Raw genomic sequence first — 23759 nt, forward strand, 5'->3', positions numbered from 1 at the left:
GCCCCCACAGAGAAGGCTCTTCCCCTGGGTCCCGCTAAGCGGTATTGTTGACGGGACCCGGAGAAGACCCACTCTGTGGGACCTAACTGGTCGCTGGGATTCCTGCAGCAGAAGGCGGTCCCTGAGATCTAAATCCCTGTGCTTGATTGGCCAGCAAACTCACCTGACCTGAACCCCATAGAGAATCTATAGAGCATTTCTAAGAGAAAGATGAGAGACATGAGACCAAATAATACAGAAGAGCTGAAGGCTATTGAAGCATCCTGGTCTTCCATAACACCTCAGCAGTGCCACAGGCTGATAGCTTCCATGCCATGCCGCATTGCTGCAAAAGGGGCCCAAACCAAGTACCGAGTACATATGCATGTTTATACTTTTCAGAGGTCTGATATTGTTCTATGTACAATCCTTGTTTTATTGATCACATGTAACATTCTAATTTTCTGAGATGGTAGATCTGGGGTTTTCATGAACTGTACCCCATAATATCACAAGTATGACAAATCATGGCTTGAACTATCTTGCCTTGCATTTAATGAGTCACATTTCATCTTTTAAGCTGCATTACTGAAATGAATGAACATTTGTAGGATATTCTATTTATTTGAGTTTCACCTGTAGGAGCCAGATAAGTAGTGAAGCAACCGGGGAATCCAGGGTCTGTCTCCCTTCAACTAGAGAAGCCCATTAGTACCATTGGGCCAGCATTGCAGGGCGGTTATGAGGGAAAACGGGAGTACTATGTAATTTGCCCTCAACTTCAGAACAGAAAATAGAAAACAAATAAACTACTTTTCTAGCGTTAGTAAGAAAAACTAAAGGGACGGTAGATTAAGTAGAAATTAAGGGACCCTTAGCTTTTCAATAAAACATCAATGACTTTTGAAAAAAAAATACTGGCAAGCAAAGATCAAACGCAAGTATATCCTGTTTTTATCAGCCAGCTTTTCATTTATAGACTGAGCTCCCTACCCAGAAGGAGTTCTTAAAAATGAAGAACTACCGTAGCTACGTTCTAGCTCCACATTCTATTCAGCCTAGTCTGACGCTGCTGCGCTACGAGTCGTTGTCTGCTCCTTTCCGGCAGGAGGCGCTAATTGCTCTCCCCTCGTCCCCTCTCCTCCCGGTGAACTCGATTTTCTAAGACGCTTCCGCCGGCCCGACTAGGGAGAAAAGGACAAGATGCGCGCCGCTTCCAGTGTTGACCATGTTGTCGCGGGGAATGCTTCGGGCGAATTCGGTTGCCGCTTGGCGACACAGAAAGGAGCGCTATTCCTCGGCGAGGAGCCAGGTGAGCGTGAGTCGGTTGAGAACATCGCACCTTTGCTTCGCCGCCTTTCCGTGGCTTTTCTCAGAAATGCCCAAAGTTTTAAGCGGGCAAAGTGAAATGATATCCTATCGACCTAAGAGAGGGGGGTCTCGCCTAGCTTTTGTTACGCCGGTGCAATCAAGAAAAAAGATTTAGACCTCATTTCCGGTGTTAATGGAAAGGTGTGTTTTTCTTTTCTTTTTTTCTCGTGGGGATAGGAGGAGGGGGGGGTTTCTACAATTTCTTTCGGAAAACAATAGCGCAAATGCCTGAGATTTAGGCGTTTTCTTCTTGCCTTCTGTCCCCTGTCCTAATGTTTCTCTTACTAGTATCATGTATATAAATATATCTTTGTATACCACCAATACGAATGTGACAAAACAAACAAATAAATAAAAGGTGTAAGCGATACGAATGATCCACCTTGCAAAATAATCTCGCGGAAATCGGCCTGTTTTAGAGCTATTTACCGGTTTAAAATGTAACTTGCATACAGGGAATTTATGCGCGCTTTCTCTCTCTCTCGCACATGTCACGTCAGAAAGAGTCAACGTCAGGAAGAAAGCCTCAGAAGCAAATATGCCAGGTGGTTCTCAATCACTTCGAGAAACAATACTCTGAAGAGTTGGGAGGAGCATGGGATTCAGTCAGGTTAATTTCTCCTTTTGTTTTGTTTTGTTCTTACTCTTTCCTCCTGACCTCAATCCATCATTTTTAAAAATAATTAAAATTGTACTTGCCCTCAATATGCCATAACTTTTTAATGTTAGATTTTTCTTATAAAATGGAGGCATAGAATCAAAGCTGAATTGGTGGTATACATATATATCACTGTGTGATATGTGTACATACATACATTCACTGCTCAAAAAAATAAAGGGAACACTTAAACAACACAATATAATTCCAAGTAAATCAAACTTCTGTGAAATCAAACTGTCCACTTAGGAAGCAATCCTGATTGACAATCAATTTCACATGCTGTTGTGCACATTCAACTTTGTAGAGAACAAAGTATTCAATGAGAATATTTCATTCATTCAGATCTAGGTTATGTTATTTGAGTGTTCCCTTTATTTTTTTGAGCAGTATATATATATATTCAACAGAATGTGTGTGTGTGTACACACACACACACACACACACACACACACACACACATATCCAATGAAGTCTGCCCCGGTGAAATGCTCTCAAATGGTTCACTGCACACACCAAGACAACTGGACAGAAGAACAGTTTTTCCTGAACACTATCATTCTGCTAAACAAATAATTCCCTCAACACTGTCAAACTTTAATAAGTCTGCACTGCTATTTCTACTAGTTTTTTCTCATCATTCCTATCACCCATTTCCTCCACTTATGGCTGTATGACTGTAACTTTTTGCTTGTGTCCTTAAGATTTTTATTAATATTGATTGTTTCTTCATTGCTTATTTGACCCCCATGACAATCATTGTGTTGATTCTTGACAAATCTATTATTTTCTTTTATGTACACTGAGAGCATATGCACCAAAGACAAATTCCTTGTGTGTTCAATCATCCTTGGCCAATAAAATAATTCTATTCTATTCATTATCCTATTCTATTCTATTCATTAAGGAGGAGGATAGATATATTCACCTCCCTAATGACCATGCTCTTAATTTAATATTTCCCAAAATAATATTTGGGAATATAGCTCCCATCATTCCATGAGATGGGATGGTTTATGAAAGGCACAAGAGGGCACTAATCAGCTTTCAATACTGGAATCTTTTGATATGTATGCAGATCTTATGAATGACTTATTGTAAGATGGTCATTACAACTTGATAAAATTGGGTGATGGGAATTTCAAAGTAAATGCTTTAATAGTTTTTGATAGAGGTGCAGCAGAATTGCTCCTGTAGCAGGATCTACAATTTTCTAGCTAATTCTGTTTGGTGTGAAAAACTGGAAAGATAATCTAATTGAAAGAAACATAAGACCAGAATAGCTAAAAGTGTAATGCTCTACTTTCTACAGTAGATGTTGCAAAAGCAGAATTTTTTTATTTTATTTTTCAGATGGTTTCAATTCTAGAACTGTGGTAGGTTCACCAATTAGAAAAGAGAACCATAGATCTGGTCTCTCTGCAGTCCCTTCTCAGCCTACTACAGATCTACTTCCTTTTGCTTATTATAGATGTCAAGAGTTCCCATATTGGAGAGCAATATATTCAGAATTCTTGGAAAGCGTAAGGAAGCTGTTTTCCCCTATGCGATTGAAGGTTGTGTATGTGTTGAAGAAAAGGAAATTGTGGAATTTACTTTCCCATCATAAAAAAGCTTTGACATAGAAATCTATATTTTAAAAATTAGGCATAATAATTTTCTGGATTGGTTCTACAGATTCAACTCAAGCTAAACCTGATTCCTATGCTAGTGTTTCATCTTAATAATACCATGCATAGTTGAATACGGGGGATGCGTTCCGAGATCTCCCGCGAAAGTCGAATTTCTGCGAAGTAGAGATGCGGAAGTAAATAGATTATTTTTGGCTATGAACAGTATCCCAAGCCTTCCCTTAACACTTTAAACCCCAGATTACAATTTCCCATTCCCTTAGCAACCATTTAGATTATTACTCACCATGTTTATTTATTAATGTTTATTTAAAAAAATATTTATTAAAGGCGGACGAAAGTTTGGCGATGACATATGATATCATTGGGCGGGAAAAACCGTGGTATAGGGGAAAAAACCACGAAGTATTTTTAATTAATATTTTTGAAAAACCGTGGTATAGACTTCGCAAAGTTCGAACCTACGAAAATTGAGGGAACATTGTGTCTGCAAATATTTTTCCTTTGCTTGTGAATTAGACACATCAATTTGCTTTAGATATCTGAGGTAGAGGAAGATCATTTCTTCCCATGTTTCATTTTAAAAAATTACATAGGTTTATATATGTATTTCTCAGTTTGAATTATGCTTCAATGCAATGTCACATAATTACAATGTGATAGAAAAGAAAAGAGGTATACTTTTAAACCAGTGTTTCTCAACCTTGACAACTCAAAGAGAAATGGACTTCAAATCCTAGAAAACCTCAGCCAGCATGGTGATTAAAGAATACAGTAGTTGACTCAAAAATTATATGGTTTTGGTAAATAGTCTCTTGGAGATACTGTTTCTTTCCACTGACCCAGTGTGTTTATATAATTAGATATAATTAGATAATTTTTTAATATCAAGATCCATATTTAGCTTTTAAATGACATTCTAGGAGCAACTTAGTGCAGGATAGGCAGAACCTGCACAAAAGCTACATAAATGTGATTCAATTAAATTCAGATTTAACCACAATTAGATGTATTAAACATACAACATATGATCAGCCTCTTTGTGTAATTTTTCTCTTCTCAATGTCCTGCACCCAAGATTTTAGGAGGACAACATAAAGGTTGTACAATAGTTAGCATTTATGTTGCTTATTTTTGTTCACCCAAGCCTGGCTACACAATGACAGATCCAGTTCAGCCATTGGTTGAATTTGCACTATTTATTTAACCACGTGACCTTGTAGTTGCAGTTGGCTAATAATCAAATGTGTGCTGCCTTAAGATTCTAAACAAAGCTGGAATATTAATTTGACATCTAGAAAAATAAGTTTTAATTTGGCTTTCTATTATGCAATCCCAACTCATTAAATTAATTTATTCACTGTTTGAGCTGCCCCAAGTCCACGGAGAGGGGCGACATACAAGTCCAATAGATAGATAGATAGATAGGTAGGTAGGTAGGTAGGTAGGTAGATAGATAGATAGATAGATACATAGATAGATAGATAGATAGATAGATAGATAGATAGATAGATAGATAGATAGATAGATAGAATTAGCTCAGTAACCAAGTTAAGTAAGTCATATAAAAACATATGTTAAATTCCAGGAGCGTTGAATATTGATTTGATCCTAAAACCAACAGCCTAACCATTATGCCAGTATAATCCCTTTCTCTATTGGCCTTAATGATAAGAAAATAAACTGGGTAGTGATAAAAGACATGAATTTTTCTTGACTTCATGGCCACATTTTGTAACTGAGATCCTGCACCTTTCACCTCAGGCATACACATTCAGAGTGGCTTATTTCAGATTATGCAATATACTGTCCTGATTTAATTGCCTTCATCTGTAACTCAGATGAACCCCTCAGTTTAACCCCTCTAACCTTTCAGATACAACTACTCATATTAATAAATTATTGAATTTTTACATATCACTGCATTTTTTTCTTCTTTCATCTGCAGGGAAGTTCTTATGACACCGCAATATTGGCAATATGCAGTCCTCCTTAATAAATTCAATTGCTCTTCTGAAATGGAGTCTTACTTGTGTTTAAAGAACTATCGCCTCCTTTTCACAAGACCTTCATCCTCTTTTTCACAATCATTGAAGTGTTATATTAGTGATGCTCCCGGAAAATTCCCTGCTCAGAAACACAGAGATGGACAATTAAAGCAGTATTACTTGCTAAATGCTGCCTCTCTGCTGGCAGTACTGGCTCTGGAAGTAAAAGATGGAGAAAAAGTATTGGATATGTGTGCTGGCCCTGGGGGTAAATCAGTAGCCACACTGCAGTATGCTTGCCCAGGTAAGAAGGAAAGAAAGGAGACAGGGTGGATTTTATTTTGCTAGTCGTAATAGGGAGTGGCGCTCATCTCTATTTCAAGGGTTGTTGAATGTGGCCAGCATGACGTCACAGCACTGTTTCCTCTTCACCAAGGTAGTACATTTTTATCTACTCACATTTACATGCTTTTAAACTGCTAAAGTAGGCAAAGACAGGAGCTTACCCTGTCGCACAATGCTCAAGTCTCGAACTTGGAGTGTTGGCTTTCCAGCCAACAAGCCCAGCATCTTAACTGCTGAGCCATCATGCTATTCCAGGTAAACCACTCCATTAGTGAACGCAATAATACATTGTTAGCAAGCTTGTTCCCCAAAAAACATTTAACAGTTTATTCATATGCACTGATAAAGAATGCTCTCATGGCATTCTTTTTTTTTTTTAGGCTGAAACCAGGAATTAATTTATATTCCAAATATAGTCTAAGTGACTTGAGAAAACTGGCTTAGCTATGTATTATTATTTTTTAATTTTAACTTTCTTACACAGGGCTTTTACAGTCAAATGAATATGACAACTTGAGATTCCATTGGTTGAAGCAGACACTAGAATCCTTCATTCCAGAATCTTTGATGAGCCTAATTACTTTTTCTCTGAATGATGGAAGAGAAATAGGAAATCTTCAGCCTGAAAAGTTTGATAAGGTATGTCTATACTGGCTAATAATTTTATGGAGGCTCAAGTTTTTCTCTTATCTCTTGTTAACTAATTAAAAGATATTATAGTGGTAGCTCTTTCTTTGTACAGAATACAGAAAAATACATTTTTATTTTTTGTTCAGAAATATAGCACTGGTTTCTTTTGGGTCTCCTCTTCAGAGATAACAACAGAACATAGAATAACAGGGTTGGAAGTAACCTTGGATGTCTTCTAGTCCAACCCTCTACTTGAGGAGAGCCTATAATATTATGGACAAATGGTTTGTAGTCTCTTCTTGAAAACCTTCACAAATGGAGCAGCCCATCTTCTGGTGGCAAGTCAATCCACTATTTAATTCTCACTGTCAGGAATTTCTCCTTAATTTTAGGTTGGATCTTTAATCATTTACCCATTGCGTCCTGCCATCAAGTGCTTTGGAAAAGTCATTAGACTAGACAGTGATGGCGAATCTTTTCGGCACCAGATCATGCGGAAACATTGTGTGTGTGCACACTCATCAGGGTCACACTCCAGAAAAACCAAACTTCCAGGCTCTAGCGCACATGCACACCTGACAATGAGCTGGCGGCACACATTCACAGGTCAGGTTTTGGAACTGCCACATGTGTGAAGAGATCACACTCCAAGAAAGCTGAACTTCTGGGTTTGGCACGCATGCGTACCCGACAATCAGCTGGCCAGTGTGTATGTGCACATTGGTTTTTGGCACTGCCATGTGGACAAAGGACATCTGATCATCACACATGCATGCGTGCCAGAAACCCAGAAGACAAAAAGGCAAGGGCATGCATGCCATGCGACATGGCTTTGCATGCCACTTTGGGCACAGGTGTCACAGGTTAGCCATCATGGGATTAGACATACATAATTCCTTCAACTTCTCAGCATAGGGTTTAGCCTCCATACCCCTTATCAGCTTGTTTTCTCTGCACTCTTTCTAGAGTCTCGGTATCTTTTTTATATTATGAGACAAGAACTGGACACAGTATCCCAAGTATGGTCTTACAAGTTCAGTACAAAATGGTACTATCACTCGGGTGAGTTCCAACTTACCTTGCTTCTGGTTTGCTTCCTCCCGTGCTGCGTGGCCGGTCTCATGGGCGAGTGTGTGCTTTGCACATGCACAGTACAAAAAAACCCAGAATTTTTTTTAAAAAAAACATGCCAAAAACAAAATGGCAATGCATGCACAGTGGCCGAAATTCGGCTTCTGGGCATGTACAAAAGAAATTTAAAAACAAAGAAAAAGGGGGAAAATAGCATTTTAAAAAAAAGATGGCGGTGCTCATAGATTGGCATAACTAATCCGGTTTGGTGACATCATCATGACATCACCATTGGGTCACTGCCGGTTTGGCTGAACCGGGAGGAACCCACCCCTGCTATCGCTACTCATGATCTTGATATTATCAGTCTGTTGATGCCGCTTAGGAATGCATTGGCTTTTTTGCAGTTACGGATAATATAACAGAATTATTCAAGGCTGGTACTTGAAGGATTTAGTGGCTTGGAGCTCCCATTGTCCAGATTCCTGCCTAATGTAGAACTAGCAATTAAAAATGTAATTATAAAAACTTTTAAGAATAGCCACAGAGTATTCTATGTGTGTCCATGAGTGTACGTACATATGTTTGTGCCTGGAGTGGGAGACATAACTCCATCCATATGGTATCCACTTCATATGCTTCCTAAATGGTGTTATGTGAGTAAATAATTGACCGAGAATTGTGTGAGCATGCTTGGGATAAAATTTGCCTTTGTAATATAATTAAATGTATCCATATTGTCAGGCATATTCTTTCCATTAGCAGGGAATTCTGCAGTTAACTTTTTAAAACTTAAATGTAGAAATAAGTGAAAGAAACTAGAATCAAAGTTAAATAATTGCCAGAAGGGAAAGTATGAAACTGTGTTAAAAGATAGATTAGTATCCCCACAGAATAAGTGGAAATTGTTACAGAATGCCAGTGATAAGTGTGGAGACATTATGAATGCATGCATGAGAAACATCCTTAATAGCATAATGAAATAAATGATGAATCTATGAGAAAATTGCATATAAGAGAATGATTAATGAAAAAAATTGTGGAAAAAATGTATAATGTATGGTTATGCATCTAGCCTAGGGACTCAAGGGAATTGGTGAACTAGTGAGGTAGCTCTGTATTAACATATTTTTGCCTATTTAGCTGTGTTTTATAGTTCGTACAGTTTTTAATAATGATTGTTATTTGTAAAGAAGTTTTTTTAAAAAAAATCTTTTTCATATGCTGCTGAGATGGGTGGCTACATACATTTAAAAAAATAAAGTCTGTATATAGAAAAAGAGAGCTGAAAAGATGTAATAACAAGCAAGGAAAAGGTTAAAGGAGAGAAAATGTAGAGTGATTACATGGAAATAAAATTGGAAGTGGGTAAAAAGGTTTGAACAAGGAACTTTTCACAGAGAAAACTGAATTAAAAGTAAAAGAGATGAAATTATTTGGGATGAAATCAAAGTGAAGAAATGCTGAAAGAGTGTTTTAGAGATTTATAGGGGAATGACAGTGATGTATTGAATGTAGAATTGAACTGAATGGTCTAAAAATTAATGCCCTTGATCGTAGAACACCCTTCCATCTGCTACTTCCCAGACTGCTGGAAACCAAGAGTAACCTTTTCCCACGAACGTTGAGTTAGAATAGGAATGATGTCTAGAAAAACTTAAAATTTTGACAATTGTAGGAGACTTTTTTTTGGAGTGCCATGATGTTTTGTTATAAATTTTATTAAAAATTAGAATTTATTTAATGTTCTGAGAACTATCCAAGGTTATAGCGTGAAAACTGGGTAGCCACAACACATCTTAATAAAATGAAATACAAAATCATAAATACTGTGAGGGTCAACGATGAAGTGTTTTATGTGAACTTTTGTGTAAGTTGAAAATTGGTTGCTAATTATTAATGTATGATGGAATGAAAACATGTATGAAAATAAATGAAATCCTTAGTGAATGGTTTGATCTTGAGTTAGGAATGTGCCTGTAAGCTTCTCATGAATTGTTTATGTATTTACAGACAAAATGCATGAGGAGGCTTGTGATGTTACAGGTGTGATGTACTTTTGGTACAGTGATGCTGTGTGGTTGGCTAAAAATTCAAATGATTAGTATTGAATAGTAGACATTGTAGGAAGAGAGTCTGTGATACCAAATATCAGAAGATGTAAAGATGGTAGAATCTGTCCCGGCTAACAAAATTTATAGTTCATTTTAACTTGGTGATTCTGTTTCCTGATTCTACTAATGCTAAAAAAATATTTTTTTTGTCATTGATTATTTAGATCCTAGTGGATGCTCCTTGCTCAAATGATAGAAGTTGGTTATTCTCTTCTGATATCCAGCAGGCTACTCTGCGTTTAGCACAAAGGAAGCTGTTATCTGCTTTACAGATACAATTGCTCAGGTAAAAATTGAAAAGAAAAAGGGACTTCATTTCCAGAATGAAGGACGTGCTAAATCATATTCTGATGCTCTATATCTCTTTGACCTAGTATTATCCTCTCCATATGTAGTCACACTGAGCCAGTCATTGTTCCAAAAAGCATAGAGCTACCCTGCTTTCTCCTGGTGTAATTACCATAGTGTATAGAGAGCACCATTCAAGTTTTCCTGCTGAGTTCTTTCGCATTTGTAACTAGGACATTCCCAAAAAGTGGAGGAAAGGAAAACATCAGGCATCCGTATCTGAGTTTTAATGTAGTGTACGTGAACAACAGCAACAGATCAATGCCTGGTAATCTTTTTAAAAACACCTTACGCACCCCCCACCCCAAAATTGCAATTCTTAAATTGAAGTAATTAGGTAAAAGTTGTGAGTCCTATAATCTACAAATTCAAGTGAAGAAAGCAATACAGATAATCCTTCAGCTATGATCTATGAACTTGTGATAATTACAAGTTACTCAATATTGAATCAATGTGGTTACGACCAGTTGTCGGAGTTCCAGTCATTCCAGAAATCCCATGGCCATGTGATCACAGCCTGGATACTAGGCTCTCTGCTCGCACTTATGACTGGTTGTCAATGCCACATGATCACCATTGGCCACCTTCACAATACCTTCTCTGTCCTTCCCCTGGCATACCCCTTCTCCTAGGTTCCCATTTGGCAGGAGCCATTTACTTCCTTGCAACTTTCTGCTGGCTTCCACACTGATTTTGATTGTGAGAACTCAGTGGGAAGTTGCCTTGCCTCACAATCGTGCAATTGTGGGATTTTGTGATAACTGGAATTTCAAGGATTATAGTCGCTAAGCAATACAGTTGCACTTTATGACTTCAATTCAAAGTGTTGGTCATCACCTATAAAGCCCTTCATGGCACAGGACCAGGGTTTCTACGAGACCGCCTTCTGCCTCACGAATCCCAGCAACCGGTTAGGTCCCACAGAGTGGGCCTTCTCCGGGTCCCGTCAACAAAACAATGTTGTTTGGCGGGCCCCAGGGGAAGAGCCTTCTCTGTGGGGGCCCCGGCCCATTGGAACCAACTCCCCCCGGAGATTGGAATTGCCCCCACCCTCCTCGCCTTTCGTAAGCTCCTTAAAACCCACCTCAGGCATGGGAGAACTGAGATATTCTTTCCCCCTAGGCCTTTACAATTTATGCATGGTATGTTTGTTTGTATGTATGTTTGGTTTTACAAATAAGGGTTTTCTAACTATTTTAGTATTGGATTTACATGCTGTTTTGTACTACTGTTGTTAGCCGCCCCGAGTCTACGGAAAGGGGCGGCATACAAATCCAATAAATAAATAAATAAATGACTGCATTGGTTAATGAAAAATTTTAGGCCCAATTGCTATCATGAGTTAAGTACCTGTAAGAAGGATCTAGTCTTTGTTCCTAATCTACTTCTTTTCTTATGTATTGTATTATAATTCTCAAAACTCCTATGAGCAATACTGCCAGGGGATTAAAAGTCCAATATCATCCGGTGGACAATGTAGATTTTAGACATTGGCATGAGATGGAAGCAATGCTGGTCCCTCATGGATATTCTGTGATGGAAGTTAAATTGTGAGAGCACAACCTCCCTTGTCTTCATCTCATCAGCCTTCAGTATGGTCAACAACCATATTTTCTGAATAGCCTGCGAGGATTAGAAATTCAAGGCACATTCCTACCTGTGCAAGTCAATTCGGTCAGTTTAATGAAAGGAAAGAGGTGGTCTCGGGACTCAGTTCTTTCTCTCATTCTGTTTAAGATAAAGCTTCTGAGAGAGGTCATCTGCCAATTCAAGTTGAGATGTTAAAATATAAGCCTAGCTATGTATTTCTACTCAGGCCAAATTGGTGATTTAGTTTGGGTGTTTTACTTTAATTAATTAAATAAATAAGTAATCGGCAGCATACAGAATAAAATAAATACAAACTCTTAAAACCCCAAACATTAAAAGATAGCCATTCATCCAAAATTCATCCAATACCGCTAACATACTTGGACGGCTGGTTTATTGAGGACATGCAATCCATAGAGCCAAGATGGCGCAGCAGGTAGAGTGCAGTATTACAGGCCACTAAACCTGATTGTAGATCTGTAGGTCAGTGGTTCAAATCTCATCACTGGCTCAAGGTTGACTCAGCCTTCCGTCCTTCCGAGGTGGGTAAAATGAGGACCCGAATTGGGGAAATTATGGGAGCTCTGTTAAAAAGTGCTATTGCTAACATGTTGTAAGCCGCCCTGAATCTAAGGAGAAGGGCGGCATTAAAAAATAAATAAATAAATCAAATAAATAAATAAATAAATAAAATGAATCATATCAAATTGCGTTATTTAGCAGAGATGCATACACACAGAGAGATACATGGACAATGCACATTATTGTTATCAGGATTTTCTTTTTTCTCATAGTGTTATGTAATGGGCAGTCTCTTGGAGCCATATTTTAAAATGTACAGTATGAATAACACAAATTATCATTTATAAACTTCATATATAAAGAGTCACTTGTTTGACTTGGTCTGCATTCTTGTCTCCATCCTATTTGGAAAATGCTTTATCCCTATTTTAAGATTAAAGATTTCACTTTCCATTTGTATTTAAGCCAACCATAGGGTTTTTTTTAGCTATAGTCTGAGTCCTGATTACAACTTAATTTATCAAATAAAGATCAGTTTTTTTCTGTCTTTAGTTCAAATTCTTAGCCATGTTAAAAAGTCAAACAGTATGCTAGTGTTATATAAACTAATCCCTTGTCTCTAAAGAACAGCCAGTTGAAACCAATATGATAGTCATAGCATCCCTGTAGGTTGCCCAGCTGTTACATGAGCATTAGGTTTACTGGGAAAAAGTCTAGCTACATATCAGAATAGGTGTAATTTCTCAGGAGCTTTGGATGGTGCTTTCTTAATCTTTCCAAAAGATCCACCAACTCATAAAGATTAGTATTATTGAATTATTTGATGCATATTAGTTAATTAAAATATTTAAGTTTTAATTAAGATAACAAGTTTGGTGTAGTGGTCAAGGCACCAGGCGCAAAACCAGGAAACTGACTTATAGTCCCATGTCAGGTACAAAGACAACTGGGGGGTGATGTCATTGTCTCTCAGACTTAAGGAAGAAGGTACTGCAGTGCTAAGCCATTTCTGAAATTTTGCTAAACATTAATGTGGGGTCTTGTCCAGGCAGTTGCAAACAATCAACACTGACTTGAAGGCCAGTGAATTGAAATTAAAGTGTTTTTTTTCCTAGATCTACTCCTTTGCTCTGATCACTTTTTGCAGTAGGCATTCAAGGGATCGATCCAGTCTTGGCAAAACACAGAGATACATGCATAACATTTTGTACCTCTCCTTTGACTTGATTTATTTTATTTGTTGGAACATTTTCAACCATAGGTTTTAACAGCACTATTGTCTTCTTAACACAATAAGCTTGATGGATATGAGAGAGGCAGCTATTCAGCTATACAAAAAGTGAGAAAAAGGATTCATTGACCTAGACTGATAGATGTTAAATTTGGCTTAAGCAGGCATAGAGTTGGTTTAGATTAAAGTAGCTTATTCCATTCATTTATGTGAACTGATATTGAAAGGTTAACTAGTACTTACATTTTCTGAGATAGAACCATAGAAACAAAGTCTTTCTAAAATTATTGTCTCTGTTGCCATTCTTTTTTCTACTTTACCATGGCAACACTTGTTGGGAGACAGAGCAGTGAGATACACTTTGAAATTAGTAAGGTGATAGCAATAGCAGTTAGATTTACCTACGGCTTCATAGTGCTTTACAGCCCTCTCTAAGCAGTTTACAGAGTCAGCATATTGTCCTCAACAATCTGAGTCCTCATTTTACTGATCTTGGATTAATGTAAGCCAGTGAGGATCGAATTACTGGCACTGAGCTGAATTAGTATGCAGTACTACACTCTAACCACTGCACCATCATGGTTCCTAGGTAAAAGTCTTCCTCCCCCGTCCACCCCCCAACCCCCCAACTTGGCCATACTGCAATGCCAACATTGCAGTTGAAAGACTGGACCATCTTGTATTATTGGTGTGTACAGAGGAGTCACCAGGCCTGGCAGAGTCATTTATTTTATGCTAATAGGGCCGGTGGGTGTTGTTGAAGAGCTGTCTTTCTTTTCAGGTAGATTCGCGTAGAAATCCATCTTAATTTTACAAAGTAGCCCTAGTCTTACTTAATTACCACTGCAGTTTTGCAAAACATTGTTTGGTCATTGCTAATCATCTCTTCATTCTGCAATATATAGTCTAAATCGTGTGTCAAACTCGGGTTGTCGCAGCAGCGTCACATAATGTACCGGGACTTTTCCTCCCTTCGCTAAACCAGGCATAGGCGTGGCCAGTGTGTGACACATCCCAGCCCATAGGCCGTGAATTGATAGCCCTGGTCTAAATAGTATCTATACCTTTTAAACCTGTTAAAAATATTCAAAATTTTGAAAGAACAACACTCATTTTGCTATAGATTTCGCATCTCATGTGGCATCTGCAAAACTCTGTATAAATGGGTTATAATATCCTCCCCCCTTATTGCATGGTCCCAAGTCAAATTGTAGATCATATAGTGGCCGGGCTGTAAGTTGAAGGCATATACCAGTCCGGTATCTGATTTTTTAAAATATAAACAGTACTGTGCTTCAGTGATTAGATGGCCTAGACCCATGATGGTGAACTATGGCACGTGTGCTACAGATAACATGCAAAGCCATACCTGATGGCACGTGAGCCATTGCCCTAGCTCAGTTCCAGCACGCATGTGCACAATGGCCATCTGATTTTTGGCTTGTGCGGAGGCTCTTCAGAGGGCGTTTTTGTCCGGAGATTCTCCAGAGGGCAGGGTAGATCATTTTCACCCTCCCTGGGCTCCAATAAAGCCTCTGGAGAAGGTTAAAAATGGGCCTATCGGGCCCACTGGAAGTTGAGGAGCGGTTGGGGGGGGGGGTCATGTCCACATGCACAGGGGATGAGGCAGCATTGAATTATGGGTATGAGCACTTTTGGCACCTGGGGAAAATAGGTTCACCATCACTGATCTAGACATACTTGAACATAGATCTTTTTAACACAATATTTTATTGTGTTTTACTAATATTAATATATATTGCTAGCAAGAAGATTAATAATAAGCAAGTATTTTTCTCTCTCTCTTTTTTCTTCTTCAGTAATTTATTGTACATTATCTCCAGCTATTGCTCATACATACTCATTGTCAGCATAATTGAGCGAGAAACAAATAGTTTATTTTCAAGGAAGTGGAGCTTTTTCTGGAAATCTGTTATAACAGCATCAAAAAGGGGTTGGGAGGTTTGTGTTTTCCTACTGCTTTGTCTTAGGAGGGAGTGACTTCCTACCAAAAAAGGAAGCCTGTGATTTATAACCAAAATATGAGTGTCTTATTGCAGTAATGCATCATGTCACCCATTTCCTTTGGAGAAATCAATCACATTTAAAAACATTGACCTCCTTCAGTTTTCTTTTCCCAGTATTTGACGTATAGAATCTAATTTGTGGACTTCTGGCTGTAGGAAGCATACATCATGCAGTGAAATTTTTGCAAATTTGTATAAATCATTCTAAATTATGTCTCTAAAATGGAACATTTTTGACAACAACAATCTTGTTGGTAGAAAAAAAATACTAGCAAGCTGAAATTGCCCCATTCCCCTAAGATATTTAATCAAATTGGAGCCTGTTTTCTTGAAGAAAAAGAAATTGGGGCTTGATAAAATAGTACCTAGCTAAGTGACAATACAGCAGTGGCTAATTTTCACTTTCTTCCTCTGGTGGCTTACTGCACCTGTGTACTTCAAAGGCCAAAAAGCTTTAAAATGTCCACATGTCAGCCCTTGATTACAGAATCATTTTCCATTCTCCTGTATAATTTCATACAATTTTCCTCTAGGATGCAGTAGAAGAGTGCAACTAGGAAGCTTTGCTACACTACCATTATGCAAATGAAATTGACCAAGAGCATTTTTCAGAGTTTAATCTTGAAATGGGGGGGGGGAGGGGGTGTACTAACATTAGCTTCCTAGCTAAAATTGCACGCCAAATTTACTAGAGAGCTCCAAGTTTAGGATTTAGAGGGGATGAAAATTATAACCAGCCCTGCAATGTCATAAATGTAACATTCCATAAATGGAAATGTTATAATATATTGAAGATTAAAGAATACATTTTTTAAAGGATTTTGACATGGGGTTTTTTTTGGTCCCATGTTAAAATGCAAGTAAAATATGGGGGGGGGGGGTTTGCATTCTTTCTTTAATACACATGTTGATTCACTATTATTTGCTCTCAATTATTCAACCAATTGTTTCTTGAGGATAGGATAGAATAGAAAAGAATAGAGTAGAATTGAATTCTTTATTGGCCAAGTGTGATTGGACACACAAGGAATTTGTCTTTGGTGCTGTTCTGTCGAGGTCTCTGGTAGAATCCTCCCGAAAATTCACAGATACAAATGTCAGACACACACACACGTTTGAAAATTCAAAACAATGTTCTTTATACCAAAAATCCAAATAAACTAAGCACTCTTTTTGTATAGCAAAGAGCACTTGTCTCCAAACAAACTGGTAATTTGTACAAGTCCCTTATCAGTTCTGAGATACTTAGCTTGCAGCTGTGAGGCAATTCACAGTCCTTCTTTCACAAAGTGAAACACACTTTGTTCTAGTTTAGTTTCAAAGCGGGGGAAAATCAGTACACAAAGGTCGAAGTCAGCAAGGCAGGCACGAAACACAACGATCAGGTAATCCTCTACAATGGCCAAACCCACAGGCTGCTATTTATAGCAGCCTCACTAATTACCACAGCCCCACCCAACCACAGGTGGCCTCATTTTCTTTGATAGTAATCTCTCAGTTGTTGTTGCCTATGTACCGCTTTCCGCATGCGTGGCTGTATCATTAACTCTTGTTCCGAATCCAAGGAGGAGCTAGATAATTGATCTCCTGAGCTGTTTGCCACACTCTCCTCCTCCCTGTCACTCATGTCTTCTTGGTCAGAGGAGCCTTCATCAGCAGATTCCACCGGGAGCAAAACAGGCCTGCGGCATTTTGGATGTCTCCCCCACATCCACAGTCCCTGGGGCAGGAGCTGGGCTAGGGCTAACCACAACAGGTGCATATGCTCTCAGTGTACATAAAAGAAAAGATATATTTCTCAAGAATCATGAGGTACAACACTTAATGATTGTTATAGAGTACAAATAAGCAATCAGGAAACAATCAATATAAATAATAAGGATACAAGCAACAAGCCATAGGTGGGAGAAGTTGGGTAATAAGAGTAATGAGAAAAACTGATAGTAATAGTAATGCAGCCTAAATGAACAGTTTGACAGTGGTGAGGGGATTATTTGTTTAGTAGAATGATGGCATTAAGGAAAAAAACTGTTCTTGTGTCTGGTACTGAGTACTCTGAGTACTTTCAGAAGACATAGAAACAAATACTGGTAAGTAGATTTAGGTTAGAGCTTGAATGTGTCTCTGGATTTCAATGTTTGCTGGGCTCACCACATTTCATTTATCAATATATTTCATTGCTATATAATATGCTTCAAAGCTCTCATACTTTTCTCTTTTGGGTAAACTAAAGGTATTAATGACATAAGAAAAGAAAAGGGGAAAAAAGCAAATAGCTAAAATTCACCAATGACATTTATATTAGCACTCAGGATCTTTCAGTTATAATGGTGATCCCATTGCTATAAAAATCAATGAAACACTTGAAAGCAAATACAGCATTTGTAACTGGTTTCCCTTCAATTAACAATTTTTTAAAAATAAATCCTCTGAGCCAATAGAGATTTCCAGTGGAAAAATATGCATCCTTTCTGAAACACTATAACATTATAAATATGTTAAAGAGGGGGTGGTGGGGGTGGAATTCTCTCTTCACAACTAAGGCCAGCTTTTCTTCTCAGTGGGGGGCCATCAACTTGAAATTTTCCAGTGAAATATTAGAGTTGCCTTTTACCCAGGCTGTTAAAGGCTGTTACCCAGCTTTAAAAACACAAACTTTTTCAGTTGTCCTTCAATGATATCTAATTGTGCTGTATAGTTTCAATATCAATTTTTAAAAACTTAAATAGAATAGAATAGAATTTTATTGGCCAAGTGTGATTGGACACACGAGGAATTTGTCTTGGTGCATATGCTCTCAGCGTACATAAAAGAAAAAGATACATTTGTCAAGAATCTTGTGGTACAACACTTAATGATTGTCATAGGGGTCAAATAAGCAATGAAGAAACAATCAATATTAATAAAAATCTTAGGATACAAGCAACAAGTTACAGTCATACAGTCCTAAGTGGGAGGAAGAGGATAATAGGAATGGTGAGAAAAACTAGTAGAATAGAAGTGCAGATTTAGTAAAAGGTCTGACAGTGTTGAGGGAATTATTTGTTTAGTAGAGTGATGGCGTTGGGGAAAAAACTGTTCTTGTGTCTAGTTATCTTGGTGTGCAGTGCTCTGTAGCAACGTTTTGAGGGTAGGAGTTGAAACAGTTTGTGTCCAGGATGCGAGGGGTCCCGCCCTCTTTGACTCGTGCAGTATACAGGTCCTCAATGGAAGGCAGGTTGGCAGCAATTGCTTTATAGCTTTATAGTCAATTTTACTTGGACAGCCTTTATTTATTTATTTATTTATTTATTTTTACTTACTTACTTACTTACTTACTTATTTATTTTATGCCACTCTTCTCCTTAGACTCAGGGTGGCTTACAACATGTTAGCAATAGCACTTTTTAACAGAACCAGCATATTGCCCCCATAATCCAGGTCCTCATTTTACCCACCTCGGAAGGATGGAAGGCTGAGTCAACCTTGAGCCGGTGATGAGATTTGAACAGCTGACCTACAGATCTACAATCAGGTTTAGTGGCCTGTAATACTGCACTCTACCTGCTGCGCCATCTTGGCTCTATGGATTGCATGTCCTCAATAAACCTTGAGCCAGTGATGAGATTTGCATGTCCTCAATAAACCTTGAGCCGGTGATGAGATTTGAACCACTGACCTACAGATCTAGCATTTAGCTTTAGTGGCCTGCAGTACTGCACTCTACCCACTGTGCCACCTCAGCTCATGCTAGACTTTTGGTGTTTAAGACCCTGAGATTTTGCTCTAGCTATCAAAAAATTAATATTCCTCTGCCAGTGTTTGTGTAACAAAAAGTATATACAGTAGAACCCCGACTTACGAGACTAATTGGTTCCGGAAGGAGGCTCGTAAGTCGGAACGCTCGTATGACGAAACATTGTTTCCCATAGGAAACAATGTAAAGTCAATTAATCCGTGCAACAACAAACAAAACCGCTGCCGCCGAACGCGGAAGTTAGCGTTCGGCTTCAGGAGACAGCTGCGAAGCGGCGCGCGTGTTTTAAAACGTGGCAGCCGGCCTGGGGGGCTCGGGGGCTTCCCCCCGAGCCCCCCAGGCCGGCTGTGACATTTTAAAACACGCGCGCCGCTTCGCAGCTGTCTCCTGAAGCCGAACGCTAACTTCCGTGTTCGGCTTCAGGAGACAGCTGCGAAGCGGCGCGGGTGTTTTAAAACGTCGCAGCCGGCCTGTGTTTTAAAAGGTTGCAGCCGGCCTGGGGGGCTTGCCAGCACCCCCCCCGAGCCCCCCAGGCCGGCTGCAACCTTTTAAAACACGCGGGATACGAGCGCCAAGGAGCTGTCTCCTGAAGCCGAACGCGGAAGTTAGCGTTCGGCTTCAGGAGACAGCTCCTTGGCGCTCGTATCCCGAATGTGAGCTCGGGAGGCGAACAAAAATGTCGCTCCCCTCCCAGCTCTTATCTCGAGTAGCTCGTAAGTAGAGCTGCTCGTATGTCGAGGTTCCACTGTACCGTAATACCACGCAGAGGCAACATTATCCTTTAATAAATTACCATTGCACTTTAATCTGAATTTTATTGCACTGCTTTAAAGCCTGGCTTGGGCAGGCCCGTAGAGATTACAGCACAGGATTTTTTTTAGGTTCTTTAGAATTCCAGACAAAGCAGGGTGGTTTTTTTTAAAAAAAGGCAAGGATCTATCAAGGCCTTCTATGAAATTACTCTTGGAACGTCTGGCCAATCTTCCAGCAGCTGCATCTACATGTGTTTATCACTATAAATTGTAAAACGTTTCAAAAGTCTTTGTATAACACTCCATAATTGAAGAAACACTCAACTACCTATTGAGTCTTGAGTTGAGGGAAAATTTATGCCTCTGATCTTAGAGAAAGAAATGCTGGAAACTTGATACAGTGGTACCTCATCTTACGAACGCCTCTTCTAACAAACTTTTCGAGATACAAACCTGGTGTTTAAGATTTTTTTGCCTCTTCTTCCAAACTATTTTCACCTTACGAACCCAAGCCGCTGCTGCTGGGATGAAGGGGTTTCTTTTTTCCCCCTTTTTTGAAGAAAGAAAAGGGAGGGGCGGCTTGGAGGGGGAAAGAGTTTGCAGAGAACAGCATGCTTGCAGAGGCACTGAAAGGGTGTCTTTTGAAGAAAGAAAAGGGAGGAGCGGCTTGGAGGGGGAAAGACTGCATTAACAAAAGTAGGAGAAGAGCGTGCTTGCAGAGGCACTGAAAGGGTGTCTTTTGAAGAAAGAAAAGGGAGGAGCGGCTTGGAGGGGGAAAGACTTTGCATTAACAAAAGTAGGAGAACAGCGTGCTTGCAGAGGCACTGAAAGGGTGTCTTTTGAAGAGAGAAAAGGGAGGGGCGCCCCCCTTGCCTTTCTTCCTTCCCACTCACCCTTTAGCCTAGCCTTGCTTCTTCCACCCGTCCCCTTTAGCTGCTCCTCCCTGCCCTCTGTTCGCCTCCCTTCTAAAGTTTGGGATTTTCCTGAAGGGTTTGCATGCATTATTTGCTTTTACATTGATTCCTATGGGAAACATTGTTTCGTCTTACGAACTTTTCACCTTACGAACCTTGTCCTGGAACCAATTAAGTTCGTAAGACAAGGTATCACTGTATAGGCAAAGCTTTCTGGGGCTTCATTTGTATTGTCTCAATACAGTTCAGCCTCATGATAAATATAAAAATGATAAAATATTTTAAAAATTGTATGTTGTGGATACAAATAGAGTTTCTTGCATCTTCCAGTGAATCTGTAAGGAAGAGAAGCAGGCCATTGCAAGAAGAAATTGAAATCAGATACCGCTAGCTATAATTTAAAGATGCCATGTTGATCAATAAAAGTAGAAAGTGGGAAACACAACTTCTCTTTTATAAAGAAGGAATGTAGGAACGAATGTCAGTGTTATTTCTGTGGTTTGAATGGTTTGGAGCAGATTTTTTCCCTACTGATCAGATCCATCTCTGCAGTTTCAGAAAATAGTTTCTGCTAATGAACACAAGATGGCAGCATTGAAATATGACACACTGTCTTCACTATCTGCCCTGATTATTTTTTTTCCTTTTTAATATGGAGAATAGATAAATTAATGACAGAGTTAATCTTGGCCATTCTAGTAGAATACAAAACATGTAATTAGTCTCTCACGGAGTGGGCCGAGAGAGTGAAGTTTGTAGCATGAATTGCTATATCATTTCTCTTTTCTGATGTATACCTGTATCCTTTAATAGTTAAGTGTGAACAGGCGACCCAAAGATAAAACTCTCTAAATGCAATATAGCAACCAATCACAAAATTGTATTTGCTTTTTGGCATTTTGCAGTGAATAGTGTTTTGGGGAAAAGCTGTGAATGTCTTGAGTTTTTACAATTGCTAAAAATTTGAAGTGATAATTATATATTTCTTCCTCTTTAAAGTCAGCTTTTTACCCATTAAAAGTCATTAAAATTTACAACACTATTTTATTATTTATTATTGAGACTTTTATCCAAAGACTCTTGGCTACTCAAAACTAGCAAAACTAATGTAATCATAAATAATAAAAACATGCAAAACAAAATAGTAACTAAAACACAATACTTCAGATCAACCTTGAAATGCCCTCCAGAAAAGTTATTTTTAACTGATTCTGGAGGGCAGATAAAGTTAGAATCAGTCAATATGAAGCTATTCCAAAGAACTGGCTCCATCACAGAAAAGCTCTTATATCTGATGTGCCAGAAATAAAACTAGCTGTTTCTCCTGGTAAAACTAAATGCCAACTCAAAGTAAAGATTCAATCTTGGAGGTAATTTGGTGCCAAGCTACAAAGTGCTTTATATATTAGAAACAATAGCAAGTTTTGTGTGATTAAGGCAGTGGTGAAATCCAAATTTTTTTACTACTAATTCTTTGGTGAGTGTGGTATGGCTTGATGGGCATGGCAGAGGATGAATCCTGCAAAATCCCACCCCACTCTGAGACCAGCCAGAGGTGGTATTTACTGGTTCTCCGAACTGCTCAAACTTTCTGTTACCAGTACACCAGACTACTCAAATTTGTCTTGGTGCATATGCTCTCAGCGTACATAAGCTGCTTCTTCTCCTGTTTTTCAAGGATATTCCCTCAGAGCCTTACATATACAGACATTAAAAGTCTTCACGCACCAGGATGATACTTTGATAGCATCTCCAGTGTGACCTGAATGTTGCAATATATTACCAGTTACTATTCATTCAACTGCTGTGTATTTGATAGCTGGTCTGAAATAAATGTCCAGTTGATTTCTGTAGTTTAAATTCTATAATCTGTTACTTAGAGGTGGACCTCATACTGTACATTTAGTTTTTAATTAGTGGGGGAGAGGCTCAGGTATTTTTGGTAAACTAGGGTTAGAATATGCAGTTCCTTATAACTAGTTCATTAACCAATGACTTGGGTTGATGCCTTTTCTCCCTTCTTTTCTCTTAGTTATTCTTTTCTCCAAAATTTATTGTTAGTTTAACATTTTGTCAAAGTTTGAAACAGAACGAGCTAGTTATGTCCTATGGGAAAAATTTAGTATTTCCCTCCAACATTTTAGTAATGGATTCTAGTGTATGTATTGGCTGAGCAATAATAATCACATGCCATTATTGAAATGTTAAGCTTAATCCACATAAGCATACACGTTTTTTCTGGCAGCTAAAGATTCCAAGTATAAATATGTATGCTGATGGTTCCAATTTAACAGAATATATTTACTCTCTTTTTTTGCTTTGTCTTTCTTTTATTATTTAACAGATCTGCAATTAAAGCCTTGCGTCCTGGAGGATATCTGGTTTATTCTACATGTACTCTTTCTAAGGCAGAGAATAATGATGTCATAAATCACATCCTTGATTCCTGCAGCAATGTTTTGCCAGTGGATTTGCACACCCTAGTCACTTCAGTATCCAAAGAATTCCATTTTGCTGCCAATGTCCAACAGCATGAACTTTTGGTACTTCCAGAAAGAGGGAAAGCATGGGGACCAATGTATATATCTAAATTAAAGAAAGTATGATTCAGGAAATGTGTGTGTAGTTCTTATGAATCATAATGACAGCGATTGACAAGAATAATGTACATCTTTGTATTTTCTTTTTAAACTAAACCACTTCAAATATTTGAGAAATTGTAGGATTCCTAAAGAGGAGAGATTTCTATTAAATCTTATAACCATATTACAGCAATAACTGTGGATACAGAAATTGGAACTATTTGGTATAGATCTATTGCTTCCAAAGAAAAACTGGTACAGTTTAAAACA

General features: G+C 38.6%; 1 protein-coding gene across 6 annotated transcripts; it reads left to right on the forward strand.

Moving 5' to 3' along the window:
• Positions 1 to 1120: 1120 nt before the first annotated feature.
• On the forward strand, positions 1121 to 23522 carry NSUN3 (NOP2/Sun RNA methyltransferase 3). Of its 6 annotated transcripts, XM_070750168.1 has the most exons (7): positions 1408 to 1491; positions 1851 to 1960; positions 3480 to 3531; positions 5588 to 5931; positions 6457 to 6611; positions 9952 to 10073; positions 23252 to 23522. In XM_070750168.1, exons 1-7 carry the CDS (start codon positions 1484 to 1486, stop codon positions 23511 to 23513), a joined length of 1053 nt encoding a protein of 350 aa, XP_070606269.1. In that variant the 5' UTR covers positions 1408 to 1483; the 3' UTR covers positions 23514 to 23522. The 6 variants fall into 6 exon arrangements, with proteins under 6 accessions (XP_070606268.1, XP_070606274.1, XP_070606271.1 ...); XM_070750167.1 differs by lacking the exons at positions 1408 to 1491; positions 3480 to 3531 and adding an exon at positions 1121 to 1291; XM_070750173.1 differs by lacking the exon at positions 3480 to 3531 and having other exon boundaries at positions 1198 to 1491.
• The last annotated feature ends 237 nt before the right edge of the window (positions 23523 to 23759 follow it).

This window comes from Erythrolamprus reginae, chromosome 4 (genome assembly GCF_031021105.1).
Source record: "Erythrolamprus reginae isolate rEryReg1 chromosome 4, rEryReg1.hap1, whole genome shotgun sequence".
Classification (NCBI taxonomy): Eukaryota; Metazoa; Chordata; class Lepidosauria; order Squamata; family Dipsadidae; genus Erythrolamprus; species Erythrolamprus reginae.